This window comes from Maylandia zebra, linkage group LG3, assembly GCF_041146795.1.
Source record: "Maylandia zebra isolate NMK-2024a linkage group LG3, Mzebra_GT3a, whole genome shotgun sequence".
In the NCBI taxonomy this organism is placed as follows: domain Eukaryota; kingdom Metazoa; phylum Chordata; class Actinopteri; order Cichliformes; family Cichlidae; genus Maylandia; species Maylandia zebra.
Genome location: NC_135169.1, coordinates 20,662,596 through 20,688,487, shown reverse-complemented (window position 1 = coordinate 20,688,487; position 25,892 = coordinate 20,662,596). Strand labels below are relative to the sequence as shown.

Here is a 25,892-nt window from a genome sequence, read left to right as displayed (position 1 = left end):
GAAGGAAGGAAGAGAACGATGTGTGCTTGTCAGCATTCAGCTCACCTGTAAATTTCAAGTGACGACTTCATTGAGGTCGTATGAGCCATTCTTTTACTTTGGTAAACCAGAGTTTACCTCAAAGCAGCTCTGTGTACACGGCATTTGGCCGTCTTTGTGAGGACATTCATCAACATCAGTGGGTTTCCCCGTGTATTTAGGAAGTACTACTAAGTGCTTAACTAAAACTCTGACCACAGCCTCATTTAAAGTGGTTTTTTATTGGTTTTGTTTTTTTTTAATTATTTGGTTTCAGTGGCAGACACCTTCAGCTCACTCATGTTTGGACATTTGGTGCTCTCCTCTTTATGATCAGCTGCAGGTGAAACGTTTAGAGGACATCTGTAAATTGCAGACACATAACCTGCAGTGTTAATACAACACAGGTGTGCATCAAGAGTGAAATCCAACTACCATAAAACTGAGTTACAAATTCTTCTGGGTCACTTTGGTTTGAGTTTTTCATAATAAAAGTCAAAGGAGCTGTAAGAAAAGCAGCAGAAAACTCCCATCACATTTCAAAAGCAATGTTTAAAACACAAAAGACAAGCAGTCAGCACTTTATAAAACTCATCTTTATTGATTCAGAGTCATCCCTCCATCCACGACAATATTTTCTCTGCTGTACTCTTATAAAAAGCTGAATATGTACATCCTCTTGTATTTACATTATTTTACATGATTACATCGTCAGAGAGCCTCACACCTGCAAAAAGGTCAACTCTCCTGCCTGAAACGTATCACCTGTTGTCAGGGGAAATGAACAATAGAGCAACTTGCTCCTGGGTTGTTGCCTGGCAACAGCAGCTTATCGGATTAATATCGGTAAAGAGGAATTGTTTTTAATTATTTATCTTATTTTTCTAAATATTTCACAAGCTTAGAAAAACATGCGGAGTGACCCCATGTGCTGCGGCAGTGGGTGGGGAAAAACACAAATTAAAAAAGTAATGGAACATATAATGTAGTGCAATGCAAGTTTCTAATGTGAAGTCGTGACGAAAGTACAAACTAATAACAATAAAGTCGATGCACGTCAAAGAGTTTTTGTGCACTTTACATAAACACACAGTCTGAGGAAAGTTTAACAACAAAAACTGTAGCTAACACTAGGCTGCTAAACATCTCCTCATCAATCAGCTTAGTCCTGCACAAGAAGGTGAGAGGGAAAAATGATACAAAATACAGGGTGGAAAAATGTCCTAAAAAATATACACAAACCACTGATCAGACTTAATGCTGATTATCTGATAAATCATAGAAAGACATCAAAAGGTGGCTGGAAAACATAATGTGGAGAGCAGACTCAGAGCATAAATGTGGCTCTTTAAAACCTGCTTTGCTTCTCTAATGAGAAACAAAACAGGTTTTATTTTATGTCTGTAATATGACTTAAAGTAAAAGCACATAATTACTTAGGTATAAAAATATTTTATCCATGGAGGCAGAAAATGTTCACCGAGGTCATGTGAAGTGTTCAAGGGTCGTTTTCACTTTTCTCTTCTTTATTTTAAAAACTGTGTTAATGCTAATGTTAGCAGCTATGTGTAAAGGCAGGAGAGGCCCCAGTCATTCAGGTCTTAGAGAGTGGTGTGCGATTCCGTGGCAACTACTGGTCGCTATGGAAAAATGTGTATTCCCAGACTCGTTGGAGAGTAGTTTCTAGCAACTGCCTGTAGTTTGCAAGGAAGGCGTCGCCTTGTCTGCAAACATCACCAACTATGCAGCTGTTAAACTGAGAAGCACAACACAAACTGGAAACAGAGATAGTTCACCTTCGAAATAAAAGTTGAACCTTTTGAAATGTACGTAGTAAGAAGCAAATTTTCTGTTTTGTGTTGGGGAGCAGTTGGCTAGTGTTTGCAGACAAGTTGGCAACTTCCAAGCGAACTACGGGTGACCACAACAATTTGCTAGCAACACAGTCACAAGGTGGTGCAGCTCAGCCTTCGTGATCAATTTCACAACAGGTAAGTGGTTCATAACCTCTGCACAGCTGAATGAATGACAGGTGTGCAGAAGGAAGAAAAATGATACATATAATAAAATAGTACCTAGCAGCAGTCAGCAATCACTTAGCAACCAGTCAGGGGAATATGCAATTTCCCCTAGCAACCAGAGGTTTCCATAGTATCAACAACTGCTCTCTAAGCCTGCGTGACCGAAGCCTAAGCTTTTAAAACATTCAAGACTCTCTCATTAATACTGAGCAGAAAAAAGGCCTCTCTCACACACAGAATGAGTTTAACAGCAACAATAACTCCGTACTTACAAAAGCTCGTGTGTGCAGCCCCCACCCCCTCCAGCCCTGACGAAGAGTAAATAACCACAACCCTGAAACTGAAGGCGCTAAATGGAAGTCAGCCACCTTTTGAACTGTTAACTCCTGTGCTTTCCCCACTTTAATACTTCAGTGTCTCAACAGAAACAGGCTAATGCCAGAGCTGAGCAGCAGCCGGTGCCACCCCTTTGAAAATGTTTAGGCTTTTGGCAGAAAGTTGTTGCACTACAAGTAAAACTGCGGCATAAATCATTTGGACATGTGCGTCTGCGAGTGATTTAGCGTGCAGTAAACCAGAGTAATCGCCTTTCTCTCTTTAAAAATAATGTTTCTGTAAAGCTTGACAAAGTTTCCAGTGTTACAACCATTGCAGATGTGAGGCTCTGCCTGTGGCCAACATGTTTCGAGGGTTTAGTCTTCCCTCTTTTTAATGATGGGAAAAGAAGCTTTAATTCCCGAATTTCACCGTTTCCAACGAATCCCAAGCACCAAGCATGTAACTCTGCCGCAGGATCAAAACACGCTGTTTAGAGGCAACAGAGATGAAGAATTTGGCTCAGCTGCTGAGAATAAATGTGAAACAATGTGATGGTTTAAAAAAAATACTGACTAAATGTGAGGTTTGGTTTATATGCTGTGACATCACTCATCGCTGTTGCCTCTAAAAGTTGCCCGTGTCTCTCCAGCTGCCAAGATTTGGTACATTTGCATTGGTTAAACAGCATCTTTGACCTCCTTGTTGGTTCAGCAGCAAAACAAACAAACAAACAAACAAACAAATTGTTTGCCCTCGTTCTTCCTCTCATTGGATACATTCAAGAAATCCAACACTTCTCTTACAAGCCGTCCTCTCTGGGCCATTTTGATTGAAATAAATGCACTTGTTTGTCCATTTACATCCATGTTTTTTGTCCTTGTGGATTTGTCCGTCACACTGTTTGAATTATCCACACTGGGTTCATCCACCCGCCTCTGCCAGCCAATCAGAGACGAGCTGTAACATTCACATCTATCAGTTTGACTGACGAGAAGAGTCGGATCCAGTCAGGACTTTGGTCAAAAAAGTCAAAGTGTGATGAGTTTCTGTTACTTTTCTTTAAAAAAAATGAAATAAAATAGCCGACCCCCAAATCCTTTAAAAAAAAAACAAAATCTGGGCTTTAACCGCGTTTGATGATGTCACTTCCTCCTCAGTCCGTCTCTTTCTTCTTTTCGTCCAGGTCAAAGTCCAGCACGAGAAGTTTGGTCTCCTCAGTGCCGTTTCTGCTGCCGGCGGCGCACACCAGGCGAGTGTCGGACGCTCTGATTCGCCACACGACTCCACCTGGATCAAAGACGTGATTGGTTTAGCCACAGACATGTGATAACAGGTGAGGACATAAATAAAGTTCAGGTACGTATATCTTTTCTTAATATTTAATAACAGAGTGAATACTGCATCTACCTGCACCATTACAGTTCATTTAGCGTCTTTTCTACTGAAATGTGAATGTATTTAATCTGTTTGTTAGTTCCACATTAAAATGTTGACACTACAAAAAACCACATAATATATAATTGAGTCAGTTACTAAAAATATCTTCTTTGTATCATTTTATATGATGATGAAGTTGAGAATTTATTCATTTTTAATTTGTATATTTTTTGGACTGGGAAACACGGGTTGCTATAGAAACGTGTACTTTCTGACAAGATTGGGTGAAACTGGTTCCAAAGAGGTACATGAGCTACACCGAACACCACACTGTGACTGATTTAGTTGCTAGCAGACCGCCACGGTAACCTGTAATCTGCATGGAAGGCAAACCACTCACCAATCACGAGTGAAATTGTGAAAAGTGCAGTGCGAATGGGATACAGGCTGCTTGCTTACAAATTAAACGTTGTGCTGTCATGCACGTTTCCAGCTGTGCAGGATGGAAAAAGTGACTGACTGCCTTCAAAGTGAAAGAAACCCCTGTGTTTCCACTTTGTGCATTTTCAAACTTTCACTACAATTCAGTGAATGGCAATCACAGCAGCCTTCTAGCAAAAAACAAACAAACAGAAAAGCAAGCACCACATACCTCTTTGCAAATGAATTGACTCAGTAACAGCCAGAAAAATACATTTTTCCCTAGCGACCTAAGGTGGCGCGAACCCCTCACCTGATCCTCGGCTCTGCAGCGCCACCACGTCCCGCAGCCAAGCTCCGGTCCGCAGGTCCCACAGTTTGACCGTCCCATCGTCAGAGCTGGACAGGACCAAGCCACGACAGAACTGCAGGCACGTCACCGCCGACTGGTGCTTGTTGGGACCTGAAAAGTACGCATCATTACACCGTGACCCTTGACCTCAACCAGTTGTCTTTACATGAGCAGCCTTTCTTCTCAGCGGTATCACTTTATGCATCCTTTCTTATATGAGCGTCAGCATGTGCATCTTCATATAAAACCTGATTTCACTGAGTTGTAAATTCTCATATTGAATCATTTCCTCCTTCTTTGGCTCTAAAATATTTGCTGCTTAAAATATTTACTGCTGGACAGATTTCCAAAAAGAAAAAAAAGAGAGAAATTACATGGACATTTACAGTCCCAGAAAATAAAGTTCAATACCACTGGCAGCGAGTCCAATTTTTCATCCAGTCACCAAAAACCCTTGAAACCACTCACATTCCCTTTAGCTGTACTTTCTGGCTAAATCCATGTGGCTCGAATTTCCCGCACATGTGAGCTTAACAGATGAAAAGCAAACGTTGTGAAATCCACAACCATAAAAGACTAAACAGGCCGTCACAGACTTTGCATGAAAGTATCCTCAGAACACCAACAAACACCCTGTGGTTTGTTTTATTTCTCACGAGTCTGACCACAGCTCAGGTTCACTTTCTGCCTCAGACCTTAACATGATTATTCACGTCATCTCAGAGCCTTTACAATGCCCCCTGTTTCCTCACTTCCTCCCAGCGGGTTGCGGACTTTTGAGTCAGCCTGTTTTATTGCCGAGTCAGCGATCTGGCGCAGAAGTTCCACGGCGACCCTCACCTTCAAGCTGCTCTCATTGTTTAATCGGACAGATTCCCTCTAAGGGACGTTACCAGCTTCTCACCTTGCAGCGTGTGGAGACACTGTCCTGTCCGGATGTCCCACACTTGCACCGTGGAGTCGGCATTCCCGGAAACCAGGATGTTGTCTCGAAGCTCCATGCCGCTGGTCAGCGATTGGTGGCCAGTCAGCGTGTGGACACACCCACCTGAACAAGAGACACTCGTTTAGCTTAGACTGGCACCCATGCGTTTCATTTTTATATGATTACAGCAGGTTACCACCAACAGGGGGCGCTCTGAGCATCACTGTATTTATTCTGTTTAAATTAGATAAAAGTGAAAAGAGGCGATTGCAGCAGCTTTCTGCATTATTTGCCACAAACCATTAAAAATCAACCATATTTGTTTTTTTTCTTCATTTATCACAGAGAAAGAGGCGGCCGTGTTTCAGTTATGTTCCTGTGCGTTATATGTAAAGCAAAATAAATCTATAGTAATAATGATAAACACAGCCTGTCATCCAGAGTTACTGCCCCCTAGTGTCTGAATACAGAAATAAACTCATTAAATAACTCCAGGTTCACAGTGAGAAAACAGAGTCCGTGAGGTCTACCTGTCTCTGGGTCCCACACTTTGATTGAAGTGTCCAACGAGCCGCTCACCACGAACACGCCGTCAAACTGCAGAGAGGGGTGGGAGAGGTGGAGTCAAAACCAAAACAAGGAGCTCAAAGATGCTAAACCGCCTCATGTAGAGCTCAGTTTAAAGACTCCTGCTCTGTGTTTACCTGCAGCGAGTACACTCTGTTGGTGTGTCCCTGCAGCGTGTGCAGGCACACCTCTGTCTCGGGGTCCCACACCTTCACCATGTAGTCGTAGCCGCCCGACACCACGCGGCGCCCGTCGTACTGAACACAGCGCACCGCCGCCAAGTGGCCAGTCAGGACGTGCTCACAGCGGCCAGTCGACACGTCCCACACGCGCAGCGTGGTGTCCCGAGAGCCCGACACCACCCTGAGAAAAAGAGAGAGAGAGAGAGGCATTACATCGCTGCAGTGACAGCCAATCAGGTCAAGGTGAACCAGAGGTGTGTGTTTGTGTCTCTGTTAAAGCTGCGCTGACCCAGTTCTATGAGTTCATGTGGAACATTAATTTGTGTGTGTGTGTGTGAGTCTGTTACCGGTTGCCGTTGAGATGCATGCAGCGCACGGTGGACGTGTGTCCGTAAAGCGTGTGCACGCACTCGCCGCTTTCAGCGTCCCACACGCGCAGCGTCCGGTCTGTGGAGCCGCTGATCACCGTGGTAGCCGCCATCTGACTGCACCACACCCCACCGGTGTGACCCGTCAACGTCCGCAGACACTGAGGGAGAACAAAAGAGGGATACATGATGATTAAACAGTGTTATGATTGAATTTAAACTTTGCTTTTAATTTAAATGATAAAACGCATGAAAACATTCAGACATGAATGCGACATGAAGACCAGTGATTACAGATAAAGTTGCATTTTTACTGCACTTTAAGATCAAATATTAGAGTTTGCATTTGGAACAGTCGAGGTCGAAGAAAAGCCAACACGTTCTTCCTCATTCACTAAAGATAAAGGAATAAAGAAATAATCTGCTGCTCTTATCTGGGCCAATGAAAGCTGTTATTCTGGGTTTTTCCTGCTTGGATCAAATTAATTAAACGCAATCAAAGCCTGCAGTTTGCACAAACACAGCGAACATTAAACGTCTCTCTCATTGTTTGCGAACGCGTGTGAGTCAATGTTTATTCCACTTTCATGGACAGCCTTGAGAGACAAACGCAGTTTCACCTTGAGGGTGTTGTAGCGATAGTTGCCATGGTAACAGTGGCAAAACTTTGCCTTGGCTACTGTTGCGGACACGGAGGAAGACACTGCGGGCGTCAACACGAGCGCTCGCTGTTACTACACGACTGTCAGCGGCTCGTACGCGGCGGCGCACACGCCTCATCACCCCCGCAGACTAAAGCATCGTGAGGGTGTGTGTGTTTTTCTTTCTGCAGGGAACAAAATGACTTCACACACACACACACACACACACACACACACACACACACACACACACACACACACACACACAGGCAGGTCTAGGCGGATGAGCGAGCAGGTGTGGCGGATTAAAGAATGTTTAACCGAAACCAGATGAACGACCTGAGTCTGCGACTGTTACTGTGGTTTACAGTGCGGCAAAAAAGTATTTAGTCAGCCACCGATTGTGCAAGTTCCCCCACCTAAAATGATGACAGAGGTCAGTAATTTGCACCAGAGGTACACTTCAACTGTGAGAGACAGAATGTGAAAAAAAAAATCCATGAATTCACATGGTAGGATTTGTAAAGAATTTATTCGTAAATCAGGGTGGAAAATAAGTATTTGGTCAATAACAAAAATACAACACAATACTTTGTAATATAACCTTTGTTGGCAATAACAGAGGTCAAACGTTTACTATAGGTCTTTACCAGGTTTGCACACACAGTAGCTGGTATTTTGGCCCATTCCTCCATGCAGATCTTCTAGAGAGCAGTGATGTTTTGGGGACACGGACTTTCAACTCCCGCCACAGATTTTCTATGGGGTTGAGGTCTGGAGACTGGCTAGGCCACTCCAGGACTTTCAAATGCTTCTTACGGAGCCACTCCTTTGTTGCCCGGGCGGTGTGTTTTGGATCATTGTCATGTTGGAAGACCCAGCCTCGTTTCATCTTCAAAGTTCGCACTGATGGAAGGAGGTTTTGGCTCAAAATCTCACGATACATGGCCCCATTCATTCTGTCCTTAACACGGATCAGTCGTCCTGTCCCCTTGGTAGAAAAACAGCCCCATAGCATGATGTTTCCACCCCCATGCTTCACAGTAGGTATGGTGTTCTTGGGATGCAACTCTGTATTCTTCGTCCTCCAAACACGACGAGTTGAGTTTATACCAAAAAGTTCTACTTTGGTTTCATCTGACCACATGACATTCTCCCAATCCTCTGCTGTATCATCCATGTGCTCTCTGGCAAACTTCAGACGGGCCTGGACATGCACTGGCTTCAGCAGCGGAACACGTCTGGCACTGCGGGATTTGATTCCCTGCCGTTGTAGTGTGTTACTGATGGTGACCTTTGTTACTTTGGTCCCAGCTCTCTGCAGGTCATTCACCAGGTCCCCCCGTGTGGTTCTGGGATCTTTGCTCACCGTTCTCATGATCATTTTGACCCCACGGGATGAGATCTTGCGTGGAGCCCCAGATCGTGGGAGATTATCAGTGGTCTTGTATGTCTTCCATTTTCTGATGATTGCTCCCACAGTTGATTTTTTCACACCAAGCTGCTTGCCTATTGTAGATTCACTCTTCCCAGTCTGGTGCAGGTCTACAATACTTTTCCTGGTGTCCTTCGAAAGCTCTTTGGTCTTGGCCATGGCGGAGTTTGGAGTCTGACTGTTTGAGGCTGTGGACAGGTGTCTTTTATACAGATGATGAGTTCAAACAGGTGCCATTCATACAGGTAACGAGTGGGGGACAGAAAAGCGTCTTACAGAAGACGTTACAGGTCTGTGAGAGCCAGAGATTTTCCTTGTTTGAGGTGACCAAATACTTATTTTCCACCCTAATTTACGAATAAATTCTTTACAAATCCTACCATGTGAATTCATGGATTGTTTTTTCACATTCTGTCTCTCACAGTTGAAGTGTACCTCTGGTGCAAATTACTGACCTCTGTCATCATTTTAACCCTCCTGCCATCCTTTAAAAAACTCACACCCATTACCCTAGGGACCATTCTCAGCCACGCCCAAAAACGCTATAAAAAGACCATATATCCATATTTTATTCCACTTTGTTAGGATGCCTGGGTCGTCGACCCAGGGTTTTTGGAGTTTATGATATTATTTATACTTTCTAGTTTTTGGTTTCTTTGAGTTCTGTCTTATGGCTTATGTCTCTGTCTTCTTTAGTTGCTCTGTCTCCCCTATCACCTGCATCCCCTTGTCTAGTTCGCGTCTATGTGTATCCTAAGTTCCTATTTCCCCGTGTTCAGTCAGTGTTTGTGTCTGCCCTGTTCCCACGTCTCTGTTCCCTTTGTTATAGTGCCTGCCCGTGAGTCTGTGTTATGTTTCCTGTTTTACTTTGAAAGTCCATGTCTGATGTTAATGTGTCTGGTTTTGCTTCCCCTTGTCTCGTTAGGCCTGATTTGCCCCAGCTGTGTTTCCCTCCTGTTACCCATTCCCTGATTGTTCCCTCTGTGTATTTAAGCCCTGTGTTTCTTAATGTCTGTGTCGTGATCTACCGTTTATTTTGCTGTGTGTTTTGCCTGTCCACCGGTGTAAGTTTATTTTGAGTTTTTTCCCGTTATGTCATGTTTGCGTTCAGCATTAAAGCTGTTTTGGTTTAAGTTCTGTCTCCGGAGTCTGCACCTTGGGTCCTATTCCTGTCTGCACACAGCCTCACCTAACACACTTTAAATTAGCCAACCTTGTAAAACTACTTCTCCCTGAAATATTCATGTACAGTTTTAATTATATTTTCGTTGTTTTAACCCTTCAAATCCCAGTGTTATTACATGAGTGCCCTGTGTTATAAGCCCCAAAAAACAAAAAACAAAACTAAATATTTCCACAAAAAACCAGTTGAAGTAATATGTGATTGTCATTATAAGTAGGCCTTTAGATGGACCAAAGATTGGCACCAACATACATTTTGACCTGCCATTATTTTTTTGCATTTTTTTTGCAATTTAAAAATTCAAACTTCAAGGCCCTGAGTCTTCATTGACATCCAAGAAAAGAAGAAAAAATAAAATCATATGATGATAATTTGGGGATGAAAAATAGCGTTTATAATGGAAGTCAATGGGCAGAAAATGGTCCCCAGGGTGATGGGTGTGGGGATTTCTGCTGCTCAGCCATTTTAGGCTGATTTAAGGAATTCACACTGGAATATTAACATTGACAGGTAAAAACTATCCTGTGGCAAGTTTGGTTATATTCCACTGAACACAGTGGAAATGGCAGCCATTTAACACATAGCAGTGGCACAAAAAGGTCCCAAGAAGGCAGGAAGGTTAAGTGGGGGAAATTGCACAATCGGTGGCTGACTAAATACTTTTTTGCCCCACTGTATATAGTACACTCAAAGTATCCCACAATGCCTCACTGCGAGTAATGTACAACCAAGGGTCACTATCCTCGCATTGTATCCCATCATGCATTGTTGCTGGAGTAAGAGGCGCTGGTTGGTTTACAGGACAGAATTTCATGAATGACAGGAATTCTTCAAACCCTGAATGCAAACACACACTGGAGCTTCATCACAGAGTGTGATTGTGTTCCTGTTATGACACGGGTCAGCAGAGATGAGCTTCCTCTGAAGGGTGACCGGTCTCTCCCTAAGAGGCGGGGTAGAGACTCTTGAAACGAGACATGGTAAACGGCACCTCACGACAGAGTTAATGTCAAACTGTGGCTCTACCGCCTGAGCCACATGTAGAGCAGCTCATGTGTGAATGTCAGACACAAAGCACTCTGGCGTAGAGAAAAACGCCTGTTGCATGGAGAGCTTTGAGTGCTGCATAAGAGCCAGACCATTTATCATTTTCCAAAATGACGTCACATGTGCTGTCGTGAGCCGCCGCAGTCCTGCATGTCTCACATTTTACAACTTTGTGTGTTTTGATGCTGCAGCTCGGTTAGAGACGTGAGTGTACCATCGTGTGGGTTTAACTGCAGTCTTAACAATGCACCAGGAGCTCACACATTACACAGACGGACATGCGGCAACAGTGTGAAAAAGATGAAACTTTGTGGAAAATGCTCAAATTCTCATGATGTGGAGGTTTGTCTGAGTGGCGACGCCCGTCGGTCTGCAGAATGCTGCTGCGGCTAACAGCAGTGATAAATGGATGTGACCGTGTGACGTCACCGTGCCATGCAGTGTCCCACGCAGCGGGTTTACTGAGGCTTAACTCTTTCCACCTTTGATGCTTACAAGGATTTAGCTTTGTTTCTATTTTCTGAACTGAGTAGTTTCTGTCATACTTCATAACAACAGATGAGCGTGGTCGCTGCCTACACAGCTGTCCTCGGAAAAAAAAACAGAACCTGTGTAGATTCTTGGTCATAAGGTCACAGTAGTCTAACGAGCTTAAAAAGAAGGCGACAGGACTTCTGTAAGTTTTTCAAATTCATGTACAGGTGACAGAACTCATCATTAAGGGTACAAGGGAGTTGGTCTAATACCATCTTAAGGGGAAAAGAGTTGAGGAGCTCGGTTACTCAGGGGCGTCCTCCACACTGACAGGAACCCTGAGGTGGTTCAGGATGGGGTGTGGATGCCTCCTGGGCACCTCGTTAGGAGGACACAAGCTCTCAGCTGGCTTGGGAACACAGCGTCACCAGAGCAAAGAGGACGGAGGAGGTGAAGGTGAAGGAATCACAACAGTCTGCTGGTGTTTTAAGCCCGAAGCATGTTCAGGATTGTTCTTCTGGTATTACTCTCCTTTTCTTAAAGTGGACTTTCCTTATAAAACAAGATGAGCAAACAGTAAAAACACTGAAACCAGGAAATCAAGAGCACAAGATTGAAGCAAACTGGTATTACATGAGCCCGGCCTTAGCTTAACTTCAGCTGAAATCTCTTCAGCACAATCTAAGATGTCTTTGGCATCCTGCTCATGGTTACTTTTGGAGGGTTTTAAACTATTTTAAAAGGACCTGCAGGGACCCATAAAACTGTTATTTGGTGTAAAACAACCTCCTCTTGCAGAACATTTTGCAGAGTTAAATTAAGATGATCAGTTGCAGCACGGACGTGCACTTGCAATCAGACAGCTTCTTGGCTTCTGCAGAGAGGGCTGCACTTTATGTCAACATTACATTATCCTCGTCTTGGTGCAGCGGGTAGACCGAGAATCTGCAACAATGGCGAAAGCTTAGCTGGCTTAAGATGAGTCCGGGCATCTTTTCTCTGAGGACAAAGGAGGGATTTATATTCCAGCAATGTTCCCTGTTTATTTAAGGAGCTTTTCATGGTCTGAAATAAGGTAAACGAGAGCCTGTCACCTTTCTGAATCCACTCTGCATATTGTGTGTTTAACAGTCTGCAGGTGTTAAACAGGAAGGTTTACAAAAACACGCCAACAGAAACAGACACTTTCTCTACACCTTTAACACAAATGTGAGTATTCAAACAGAGATGCCTCGGGTGGTGTATGTCTGTGTGTGTCTGTGTGTGTACACAAATAGCTTCCCAGCGACACACCCCGACTGACACGACTGCTCCGCCTGTGTTTAGTCCGTTTAGCCACTCTGAGCTTCTCATTGTCCTATTAGGTCACGCTGGCCTACATATTAAAATCTTATTCAGGTCAAATCTGAAGTTAGTGCAGCTCGCACGCAGGAGCGTCCCATTATTTCATGATAATGTCTTTTACTGATGATTCTCAAGGTCACCTTGATTAAACACTTGATAGCTTCAAATTTAAACCCAAACATATTTGAGCTCTGATTCTTTGAAATTAGAGCTTGAAATGTGGTAAACATATGTTTGACTTCCAGACGATTAAGCCCACAGACTGACAGTTTCCTCTCGTCGCACCCCGATGTTCACATTTCCAGGCTGAAGTGAAATTTGTCCATGAACTCGAGCACCTGCTGTGGACTCGAAAGTCCTTCTAGAAGCAAGTCTAGCAACTCAGCAGCCATTCTGGATCAAATCCAGGGAGTTACTCATTCCTCTGTATGAAAACATGTGAATGAGCGCCCGCTTGCTAACTTGATCTACAGGTAACTCACTTCCTCCTGATGACAGCCTCCTACACAAGTACCTGCCCAGGACAAAAGATTCACTCATTCATCTTTCGCTCAACCAGCCACACCTGCATCTACCTGCAGCTCTTCCATGTGCTTTGCTCACCAGTCTGAAGGCGCTCGCAGGAGCGTTTCACTCTTTAGTCTGAACTGGTTTCACATGTTTATGTCAGACACAAAAGCACTCCACATCACTCTCCTCACATCCTGTAGAGCAGGGATGTCACATTATAGTGTTTCTGTTAGTTTTTAACAGATTAAAGATAAACATCGCCTTCCTGTATTCCCCTGATGGAGGTGCAGACACCACGTTGGCTCCTGAAGCAAAACCCTTCATTTCTCGTCCCAGTTCAATTATCGGTCCAAATCATACCACTCTGACTCCAAAGAAGGAAACATTGAGATCTGATAATGGTGTGCAACAGCATTATCAGATCTCAATAATAATGCTGCCCATAATGATGGGCAGACACCACCCTCACTGATGCACATCCAGTCATTTTGTTGTTTGAGGGGGATTGAAACAGTTTCAGGTCAGACAAGAGCTTCACAGGTTACTTCTAGCAGACGTGTTTCAGGGTATGAAGATATAAATCCTTGTTCTTGCTCGATGAACTTGGGCTCATGGATTATGCAATATTTAGATCATCTTTACAGAAGATTTCATGGCAGTTTCTTAATCTTAATTTTGTTAAAGTCTATATGGTTTGTTTATTTTTAGGTTGGTGCTAAATCATTTATCTGATAGGCTTTATTGTGAAGTACTACAAAATAAAAGTCATATTTGTACCGAATTTGACTTGCAAAAATAAAAGTCACTGAAGAGGATGTTTTACTGTCACCACCAGAGCCAAAGACCAGAGCTGGATTCTTAAAATATTCAAGTGAAATCACACTGGATCCAAACACAGCAAACACACATCTGTTATTATCTGAGGGGAACAGAAAAGCTATGTATACCAAAGAAGAACAATCCTATTCTGATCATCCAGACAGATTTACTGGATGGCTTCAGATCCTGAGTAAAGAGAGTCTGACTAGACGTTATTACTGGGAGGTGGAGTGGAGAGGAAAAGGAGTTGAAGTAGCAGTCACATATAGAGATGGCACGATACCACTTTTTTATGTCCGATACCGATACCGATATCATAAATTTGGATATCTGCCGATACCAATATGAATCCGATAGTGTTTTTTAATCAACAAAACTGTTTTTTAAATATCTTGCTGCATTTTGTATAAGTTCATACTCAAGTTTAAAACAACAACTACACTAAAGCTATTCTGTTATACCTGTATGCAAAAAAAAAAAATTTCATATTTCAGCAATACTGATCAATCTAATAAACTTAAACCTACACCATCCTCCCTATTCTGGTATTTTAAAGAGTACTTAGCATAAATATTAAGCAACCTAACTAATAGGGTTCCAACTCCCAGCAACAACAAAAATAAATAAATAAAAAATAGGGAACCACCCCTCACGCTCCACCTCATGATGCTTAATCGCCGTAATCAACCTTAATTTGATGCAGTGTGAAAAAAAATGCACAGAAATCAATTATTTTTCAAGAAATATTAAATAGATTCAACATCTTTCTTCAACAGAATTGCAGACGGCACAGATGGTACCTTCCCAAAGTAAAAAGTACTATAGCTTACTAGGGTATATATATTAGACTTAATAGTCACTATGTACAGTAATTGACTTCTATTCATTTTGCATCAAATTAAAACTTTGGGTGTCAGATAATTATTTATTAAAAGCTAGACATTTTAAATGAGAATAAGAAAGAAAAGTATGTCTTTGTGCCCCCTTTTCCCTGTTAATGCCCTATCGGCCCCCCTGGCTAAACTTTGCTAGATCCGCCCCTGCACAGTTACCAGCCGTCAGCTACGTAGAAAAAGATCCTGGTGTAGAAATTAATATTAAATAAATTCTAACAACAGCTGATCAAGCTTAAACGTGCTGCTGTTGTTCAGCCGCTGGTTTCCTCTTTCTGGTGCAAAGTGGGCCAAAAGCAAACTAGAGACACGGACTCGCGACAGAAAAGCCGATCAGCTGATCATTAAGCAGTTTCACGATTGAAGTAGCAGCAAGAAGAGGCAGTCGCTTGTTAAGCTTAACGCAGGAATGCTTTACAAACATTCAGAGATGGACTTACACACTTGCTTTACTTCTCTCGGGATAACTTTGTCGGAGATGAAATGCCGGGTTGCTAGCGAAGCTCCACATGCTATCCAGACCACCGACAGGTCCCGCATGCCACAGCCGCTCTATCACGTGATGCCTACTGCTCCGACTGCTAACGTTCTGAGGTGAGTTACGGCGTGTTGCAAGTTTTGTGAGGTGCTTTCGTGATATTTAATGGATCGGATTACATTTTTTATTTTTCTCCGATATCCGATCCAGTCATTTAGGTCAGTATCGGACCGATACCGATACGTAATATCGGATCGGTCCATCTCTAGTCACATACAAGAATATCCGAAGAGTAGGAAAATCAGACGTGTTTTTTTGGATTCAATCAAAAATCGTGGTCACTGAAGTGTTATATCAACAAATATGAATTTTGGCACAACAAAATCCAAACTGTCCTCTCAGGCCCTCGGTCCTCCAGAGTAGGAGTGTACCTGGATCACAGAGCAGGTATTCTGTCTTTCTACAGCGTCTCTAAAACCATGACTCTCCTCCACAGAGTCCAGACCACATTCACTCAGCCGCTCTATGCTGGACTTGATTTTTTGGATCATGAAGATACTGCAGAGTTCATTACACTGAAATAGACAGAAGCCACTGATGGACAATTGGTTAAAATGTGTGTTTTATTTTCCACTTTTTTTTGTCTACATCATTGTTGAGATGGGAGTTGCTGAGAGCTCACAGTTGTGCTGTTTTTACTTTGCACGGAGATCACCTGTCAGTCACACTGAATAGCTGTTCCTTTGACCTTTTGTTATCCGTTTTCTATATTTTCCTAACATTACGTTTATATGCCATTTAAATGTTGTTCTTGTACTAATTAAATGTTAAATATATCAAAAAGAAGTCAAAGTGGCACCAAAAAGTTATTTCCTGTTTCCTTTTAATAAAGCGCACACCCTTATCCCTAATGACCATTTTGTGCCACGCCCCAAAAACTGCTATAAAAACATTATATATTCATATTTTTTTCCACTTTAAATTAGCCAATCTTTTAAAACTACTTCCCCCTGAAATATTTATATAAAGTTTTAAATATATTTTAATTATTTATTTATTTTTAATCGTAGTTTAATTACATGAGCGCCCTGTTTTTTTAGCCCCAAAAAACAAAAAAAACTAAATATTTTCAAAAAAAACCATTTGAAGTAATATTTGATTGTTATTATAATTAGGCCTTCAGATGGACCAAAGATTGGCACCAACATTCATTTTGACCTGCCATTATTTTTTTTTGCAGGAGCACATTAAAAAATGCATGCCTAAGGACAATTCCCCAAAAGGTGCAATAAAAATATTAAATATAATTTTTTTTTCACTTTAAATTGGTCAGTCTTTTAAAACTACTTCTCCCTGAAATATTCATATAAAGTTTTAATTATATTTTCGTTGTTTTAACCCTTTAAATCCCAGTTGTATTACATGAGCGCCCTGTTTTTCAGCCCCAAAAAACAGAAAAACTAAATATTTAAAAAAAACAAACATTTGAAGTAAAATTTTATTGTTATTATAATTAGGCCTTTAGATGGACAAAAGATTGACACCAACATTCATTTCGATCCATTTTTAATTTTTTTTGCAGAAGCCAAAAATGGTCTCCAGGCGGCGCTGCTGCTCCAGCTCCCCGGGGAGGAGTGCCTCTGCCGCGGGTGTGTCTCGCGCAGCGCCGGGGCATATGGTTCGGTTTCCGTGTCTGCAGCACACACTTCCGCTACCACGTGAAAACAAATACGTCATTTCCTGTTGATTTTTTTAAAAAAAAGCGCCATCAAACGATCCTAAGGGAAGGAAATGGTCCAGCCCGGTCAGCGGGCCGAGCTCCCGCTGCATGCGGGGAATGAGTGTGCCTTTTCCCGCGAGTGTGTCTCGAGCAGGCCGCTGGAAAGGGGTATTTCCGAGCAGGCGTCAAATGTGAAACAAGGGCGCCACCTGGTGGACAAATAAAAAAATTACAACTCTAAGGCCTCTAGTACAAAACGAAACCTAAGCTGGATTCATGACGATCCCTTTGACCGTAATTTTTTAGCCGTGAAAAATAGCGTTTATAATGGAAGTCAACGGGCACAAAATGACCACTAGGGGTATGGGTGTGGGGATTTTTGCTGCTCAGCCATTTTAGGCTGATTTAAGAAATTAACACTGAAATATTAAATCGGACAGAAAAAAAACTATCCTTTAACAAGTTTGGTTATATTCCACTGAACACAGTGGAAATGGCAGCCATTTAACACATGTAAGTGGCAACAAATGGCCCCAAGAAGGCAGGAAGGTTCAGTAAATTCAGAAGGTCATATTCATAATAAAAAATAACCTCAGTTTGTAAATGTCAAAACAATAAAAGTATTGTTTTGGGAGAATAAACTCACAGATCAAATGTTAGATACTGAAACATTATTTCAGTCCTTCCAAGATACAGAGTTATAATAAAAATTTGCCAGTTATCTGTCCTGAGTCTGACCGCTCTTACATCTGTGTTCTTCATTAACGTCTTGTCTTCAGGCTTATAATTTGGCCGGTTTCTCTTAAATATTTGTGAACTAAAGACAGCTTCAACCCTCTGTGTGTTGACCGCACTGCATTTTCTTGTTAGTAATAGCAACACCATTGTAACAACAGAAATACTAATTAGTTAGATTACTAGTTACTGAAAAACATTTATCGCCATTATTCCCATTTGTGCGAATTTACAAAACATTATGTAAAGATTGCTGGTATTTTTGTGCCCTTAAAAAGTGGAAATAATGATGAGAGCTGAATGAATGATAGTGACACGCAGATCTCGTTTTCACTCGTCTGTATTGAGTGTTACAAAAACAACACAACCCAAACCATATTCTCTCTGCATGGATACACTCAGTCTCAGGACCACAGTTTCCAAACTAAGTTGCCCTGTTTTAACTTATGAGAGTATTTAGACGCTGCACAACTTGAACTGTAACATAAGGTAAATACATCTTTTTAACTCACATATGTTAGCTGACACATTCGCTGACTTTCAACAGTAATGAAATAATACTTTATGCGCTGTATATGTCTTTCAGTAGTTAACTTAAATACAGATAGTGGCAGAAAAACTGTCATTCAATAAGGCGGGACACCAGTGAAAGCTAGCTTAAACAGCAACGGAGTTCAGCTGAAACTTCTCAGCAAAAACTGTCCACAATTCACCTCTTTCCTTACAATAAACAATGATGGTGGGCTAATAGTCAACTGTAATACACAGAGTTCACAGAGTTCTGTGCGTGCAGTTACCTTAAACAGGGGAAACGAGGAGAGATGAATGATGATACTGACACAAAGCGCTCGCTTTCACTCGTCTGTACAGAGTGAAGGACAAGAGGCGCGAATCCCCCTAGTGGAGCCCTGAGGAATTACCAATGGATCGATGCACAATCAATCCAGGACATTGTTCCTTCTCGCAAATTGAAAGATATTTCACGCACTGTTATTTATAGAAGGCTTCACACTGTTCCTGCTAACCATAAATATTGTTCCTAAAGTTTTATCCAACTGTAGACAGATTTCTAAACTCCCTTTTACTTAAGTCCTGTTGAAACTTGTATTAGAAAAAATATTACAAATTATTTAAAGTTATAAAGCACAGCACAGAACTGAAATGGCACAGTAGTTAACTTTACAGTTAGGCTGGGGTACAAATTTCCTCATAAAAACCCTGCTCTTATGTGGAATGACTCAGGGGTCCATTCTTGGCCCAGTATTTTTTCCCTCAATTTATGGGTTCATAAAAACCTTTATAAAAGTGACTAAATGCTAGGTATAATAGGTATTTTGTCTGCTTTGGATTTTACTTCTACATTTCACCTTTAAAAACCGTTTATCTTGTCTTGTTTGGTATCATTCTTTTCAGCACACCTTAACATGTCAAAATTTACAGCTATTTTTTCATTTTGAAATACTATATTAAAACAATTGATCTCAAATCAGACAAAAAACATAAAACTCGAGTATAAAAAAGTAGAATTTTTTTCCACTAATAGAAAGCCAAGGTTTTTTCTTTCTGGGTTTTTTTTTGTCACAAACAGAGAATACTTTCAAGTGCTTCCCTTCCCGCTGTAAACACAACGTTAGTATTCAGGAAAAAAAACATTGCGCATATTTTTAATCATAACTCTGGTTTTATGTGGCCTATCAACACAATTTAAAAACTGGTAGTTTGAAGTCCACACTTTTAACACAGAAATGGAGAAACCTCTTCTGTCCGCCGATCCAGGAACTTGAATTCTTTGAATTTCAGGATACTTTTTCTTAATAAACGGTAAGCATTATACATATTGTCCTTACAGAGGTGGTTTCTCTTCTCGCAAGTGAAGTAGATTTTTTGAAGGCGTTTGCTTTTTTCGAGGTCGCGGATGACGTCAGGAGAAGGTGATTGTTCACTTGCAATGTTGAACCTGGAACAACATTATTTATGATGACGAGGGAACAACACCAACACAAGGATATCAGATCGTCTGGACACTCAGGGTTGTCTTGGGTAGCATCTTGTTGCTATGTCATCTTACAGTAACTTGGTCAGTAGTTTACCATGACTACTTTATTCTTCCTCAGCCAATCAGCAGCACTTGTGCAATTGTAACCTGTTGTGTATATAAACCTTCATTAACTGGTTTGAGAAATCCTTTAAACCAGTGACAGGAAAGTTGGATCACAGTGGTAATTATTAAAGGACATTGATGTTTGATGTCTCATTTCATTCGTCATCTGTCATTGAAATTATCAGAGGAGGCCTGAAAGGCTCGCACTAGCTGTACAACCACTCACAGCAGCCCATTCATTCATTTTCATTGCTGACACTGGATTGCCCAATCAAATCTCTTAACTTGACCAGCCCATCCCCAGCTTGTAGGAAAAGTTCAGTGTGGAAGAAGTGGTGAAAAGATTGAGCTGAAAAGCTGAGCGAAAACAATAAACAGAAACTACAACTATTAGCCAGACCTTACAGTCACACAGCAAATCAAGGATTAAGGTCAAATGATTGGCTGCTTTCACCATGAGCCACTGCTAATTTTTAAAGTGTAGCATTTAATTATTGTCAAATGCTTTTAAAAAGAACAATCACTGCTTGTTGTTTTAAAACTGATAACTTAAGCATGTTGATTGACTCATCTTCCTTTCCGCCTGCCTGGAGGCTCCCTTAACACCTCTCTCTGCCTCCTAACAAACCTTCCCCCTCTCATCTCGCTTCATCTTTGGCCTACAGTAGCACAGTTTCCACCAACACCTTGCTGGCCAACAGAAACTCGTACCTTAAATGAAATAAATGATATGGAGCACTCCAATCATGCTTTCAAAACTACAGCAACTGTTAAAGAAAGAGGTGATAAACATGCCCCTGCGCCCGGTTCTTGTTGAAATGAGTTACTAACATGATTTCCCCTTCATGTATGGTGATAGACTGGCCAAAATATTAGGAATGCTCTGGAATTTCTGATGAAGCCAACAGTAAGTGTTGCTTTAAATCGGGGGTATTCAACAAAAATGAAAAGACTTCTTACTTCTTAATGCAAAGGTTCAGATGATCATTATTCTAAATATTTAATTACTTTAAATGATTTTATTTTATTTATTTTATTTACTTGTAATATATATTGTATTATACATATTATATTTTAAATATAGAGATAAGAAAAATCATTAGAAAAAGTTGTTATTATTGGTATTATTAGTATTATTGCATATTAATGATGAAGGAACTGACCTCACAGGTCACAGAATCAACTTTTTGGTAACAAGTTAATGTGGTAGTTCAACAGTTTAACCAGCAGAGGGAGCCAGATAAGCTGTTTTGAATTCAACACTAACAGGCAGAGGGGGAGGAGGAGGGACTGTTGCCGTAGTAACTGAATCTACAAAAGTCAGTAAGTGTTTGTCTTAATTAAATCACACTTAGCTGTTAGTGTTCATCTTCAGGCACTGAATTCACTTACAAGAAACAGTCCAACAGATTCACACAAGGGGAACATGTTCGCTGTTTTTTCTGCAGCTGTGAGGACTGTTAGCCTGGACATAACAAGCTGTGTGGCTGCCCCACTGTTCAAACTTCAGGTTCCGAGTACCAGTTTTAGTTTTAGAGCTCAGCAGACCCAGTAGCTCATCACCACTGCTCCTCCATAACAACAGTGGTGAGGCTGAAGGGGACTGGAAAATAATGTACATGGAAATGAATCACTGTAAATAACACTATATAATGTTTGATGATAATACGGTCTGAAGGTTAAATAAACATGTTTACTGCCTGGTATAACACTTGGTTTCGTCTCTGGGGATAGTATTGTGTCCACTTTGACTTGTGGTAATTAAAGTGGAATTTTTCACTTGGTTGATTTGTTGAACTTTCTTAAATCTCTTCTTTAAACACAGTGTCATCTGATTGTATTTACTGACCATTTTAGAGATTTACAATCAATAACTGGGAAACAGGAAGCATTTCACACTCTGCTACCGATGAGTCTCATGGTGCTTTCACCACAAGTTTTTTAATAAAAATAATAAAAATCTACAAAAACACGAACATAATTTATTAGTACAGTAAAATCCTAAAAATTCAGTTAAATTCCTAAAAAACAAGAAGTGTTCATCCAGGAACCTTTAAATGGTCTTCAGATCCCCAGGCCTGCATAAAGCACCATGACGCAACTGCTGTTGTGTTCATTTGCTTATTAAAAAATTGAATTAAATTGATTAATGATTATTAAATAAACAATTATTATGCGGTCAGCACGGTGGCATGGTGGTTAGCACTGTTGCTGCACAGCAAGAAGGTCCTGAGTTCAATTCCACCATCAGGCCGGGTGCTTTCTGTGTGGAGTTTGCATGTTCTCCCCGTGTTTGTGCAGGTTTCCCCGGATACTCCGGCTTCCTCCCACAGTCCAAAAACATGCAATAGGGGGGATAGGTTAATTGGTCAATCTAAATTGCCCATAGGTGTGAATCTGTGAGTGAATGTTTGTCTGTGTCTCTATGTGTTAGCCTGTCTCTTGCCCTATGACAGCTGGGATAGGCTCCAGTGCCCACTGCGACCCTGGAAAGGAGAAGCGGATGGATGGATAATTATTATGCTCTTCTCACATAATGTCTCAAACTGGTTACATTCATAAAATACTTGGCAGGTATTTTGTCTTTCTACAGCTGAACCATGACTCTTCAGAGTCCAGACCATATGCACTCAGCTGCTCTGTGCTGGACTTTATCTTTTTATCAATCATGGAGACCCTGCTGACTTCATTAGTTTGTTAGTTGTTGATAGAAATTCCACAATATGTGGTTTATATTGTCTGGTGTGATTTTCTTTTCCCTCTTTGTAACAGGGCAGCCCTTAGCGGCTGGAAACAGTGAGACAGACCAAGGCAAGTGTAGTGGAACAAAGTATTTATTTGCTATATGGCTCTCCTTAAAACAATTAACTTGTCGAGCTTCTTCACAGCACAAAAATCCATCCTCTAATGACAACTGGCAGCCTTAAATATGTTCAGCTGTCACAGACTTAACCATTATTCCACTCTCAGGTAAATTCTTAAATCCCAACCTTCCACCACAGTATACAATATATCAATAAGAATAAATAAATACATAAATACATTTCACATTTACATATTAATAAATATTTCACACTTTAATGTTACACAAAACCCAATATTATAAAAACCCAGAAACCCAAGCACAAAAAGATTCACCACACTCTCTTTACCAATGGTCTCTCCCGGAACCTTTAAATGGTGTCTGGACCCCCGGGGAAACATTTGCCCAAACACCTTGAAGAGGACACAGGCAAGAAAGGTGAGTAATCATTAACTTACAAACACTAATCACCATTCTTCTCTCCTGACAGACAACCACCACATTCCTTGATGAGGAGCAGCTGTGCAGGATCTGAAACAAGGCCACCAACTGATTTTAAAATTCCCAATAAATAGTCAATAAATATTTAAACTTCTTGTGTGCAAATCCATGCTTAAAGTGCAATGCTCATAAAGTGCTTGATAAGGTGCTTTTAATAAAGTGAAAGGTGTGCTCTAAAGTGCTATACAGACAATACAATATAAATAAATGCAGTAAGGGAGTCCTCTTCCTTACACTCTTAATGAAAACTTCTTGACTTGTGGATTTATTTGTGGTTTTGTCTGTTTGTCTTTGCTAATGCAAAGAGAAAATTAGTGTTGAAATATATGTAGACCTGTAGAAATTTACTCGTTCGTGTAGAAAAACAGTCAAATGAAACATTCTGGACTTTTACCATTTAAAAAGGGGAAAAACCTTTATCCTGTAGATGTGAGAGCAGTCTGATGAAAACACACTTTTGTCTTTTAATTGTTTAAGCCTAAACAACAAAGGGAGAGAGAAAAATGATTAATAGATCGATAGTTGTGACCAGTTTATGAGCTGCTGATCTGCACATAAAATCATTTCATCATTTGATTGTTTTTCCATGTACCATCTATATTTACGGATGGATGTTAATAAGGTTTTATTGATGTTGGTTTGGTTTACAAAGGTGGAAAGTTGACATAGTACAAATACTTAAGTAGATTTTTCACATATGTTTACTTCACTTGAGTATTTATTTTTAGTTTTACTCCCTACATTATTAAACTGTGTATAAATATCTGTGCTTTCTACTCCTTACATTTCCAAAGCAGACTTGTTCCTTTAAGTTCATCTAGTGTTTATACTCAGGGATTAAAGTGGGCTGGAGTTATGGTTGTGGTACTTCAGAGTAGCTAGTGTGTTGTTGTGTCCGGGGAAAACAGGTTAGTTTGCATTCATGTGGTGAATTCACTATAAAACACTGTTGGACTGCTTATGGTTACATCAAGTGTGGCAGAAATGAATTTGCATTTAAGATAATGATGCTTAGATTATTTAACTGAATTGAAACTTTATTCTAGCTGTATACTGTCTAGTGTGAAGCCACATAGTGTGAGTGTAGGGGATGGACATCAGATATGATAGCTGGTGAAACTGTGTACATGTTGTTAAGTTCAGTTGTGTAAATCCACAAAGAGCAGCAGGTCAGCTGATTGCAGCCTTTACACTAAGAAAACTTTATGAAGCTTACATCAGAAATTATTGTGGGCCATCATTTTTTCCCCACACTGAGCGCCATTACTAATTTTAGAGTTCCTCCACCACTTCAACCCCTGACTGCTCATTTTCCTGTTTAGAGGCAAAGTCACCCTCTACAAAGTAGGCAACAGGAAACAGTTATTGTTTTGAAATCTTTCAAATCAAAATAAGCACATTCATTAGAATTAGAATTTAGATTAGAATAATATTTGTATTCTTGTGCACTGATAATATTTTCTGATTATATTCTTATATTAATATAGCACAAGCTTTAGTTACCTTGTAACCTGTAAACTGTACCTTTTCACTTTTACTCAAAGAAGTTGTTTCAGTGCTTTTACTGGAGAATATTTTTTTAAAAACACAGGTATCTGTACTTCTACTTAAGTAAAGAACGTCTGTACTTTTGCCCCCTCTGATGGTCTGTGTAACTCATTACTCTCATCTTCACATCATGGGGTGTTTTTACAGATACTGGGTTTTATTTAGAGGCAGTGCCTGTGTGGTTATGACTGAATATGTACTGTTAACAGTAATTTTGGGGAAACTCCAGAACTGACACCCTGTTATGGAACCATAAGTCATATCAAGATGATGAGCTTTGGGACTGTAGTGAGGACAGTATGCACATGTTCAGATGCTGTGTAGGTGTTCAAGTCTCTGATTTTGATTTATCCAGAAAAAAGATTCTGCTGTTGGAAGATTATGTCAACTGTATTTGATTTTATGTGAGCAAGCCCCTCCAAAGTCTCCCACTGCCCATCTTAATGTGACCAGAGGTACAAAACAACAGAGATGCTTCTGTGTGCACAGGTGCTCAAGTGTGAACTCAGAGCAACAATTAAAACAAACACACTCCAGATGAACCTGCTGTGATTCATGCAGATGAGTCAGGATGTTGTTTATGGTGTTTTTATTCTCCCTGTTTTTCCGTTACAGCTCCCTTTATTATGTGTTAGCTGCTTAAGTGCTGGTGTCCTGATTCTTTCTGCGATTCTCCTTTAGTTAAACAAGCACGTCTAATGTTTCTGCTATTGGTGATGTGTTTTAGCAGGACAGAAAGAAAAGGTCATTACTTCTGTTAAATCTGTTGGATTTTGTTCCTCATTTGCATATTTTCTGCTTTGCTGCAGGAAGCGAAACAGTCACTGTGTGCCACACTGTCATTATATCAATGCTGCTATCCTGTATATATTGTACATACTATTGTTTGAGTACTTACGATTGTTTTTTTTTTTTTGTTTTTTTTTTGTACTTTTATATTTTACATTTATATTTATTATTGAAACTTGCACCAAGGGAGCGGCACTCCAATTTCGTTGTACTCTGTACAATGACAATAAAGGCTATTCTATTCTATTCTATTCTATTCTATTCTAATGTTTCCCTGTGATGCTTGCAGTGGTGTTTTTGTGGACTTTCATCGTTTTACAGCT

General features: G+C 40.7%; 1 protein-coding gene across 2 annotated transcripts; it reads right to left on the bottom strand.

The window, feature by feature from the left end:
• Positions 1–601: 601 nt before the first annotated feature.
• On the bottom strand, positions 602–18,727 carry LOC112431295 (uncharacterized). 2 transcript variants are annotated; one of them, XM_076882353.1, is made up of 7 exons: positions 18,625–18,727; positions 6,528–6,709; positions 6,136–6,361; positions 5,962–6,028; positions 5,411–5,554; positions 4,468–4,617; positions 602–3,644 (listed from the first exon to the last, which is right to left on the bottom strand). In XM_076882353.1, exons 2-7 carry the CDS (start codon positions 6,659–6,661, stop codon positions 3,511–3,513), a joined length of 855 nt encoding a protein of 284 aa, XP_076738468.1. In that variant the 5' UTR covers positions 6,662–6,709; positions 18,625–18,727; the 3' UTR covers positions 602–3,510. The 2 variants fall into 2 exon arrangements, with proteins under 2 accessions (XP_076738468.1, XP_076738467.1); XM_076882352.1 differs by lacking the exon at positions 18,625–18,727 and having other exon boundaries at positions 6,528–7,343.
• Between the last annotated feature and the right edge of the window lie 7,165 nt (positions 18,728–25,892).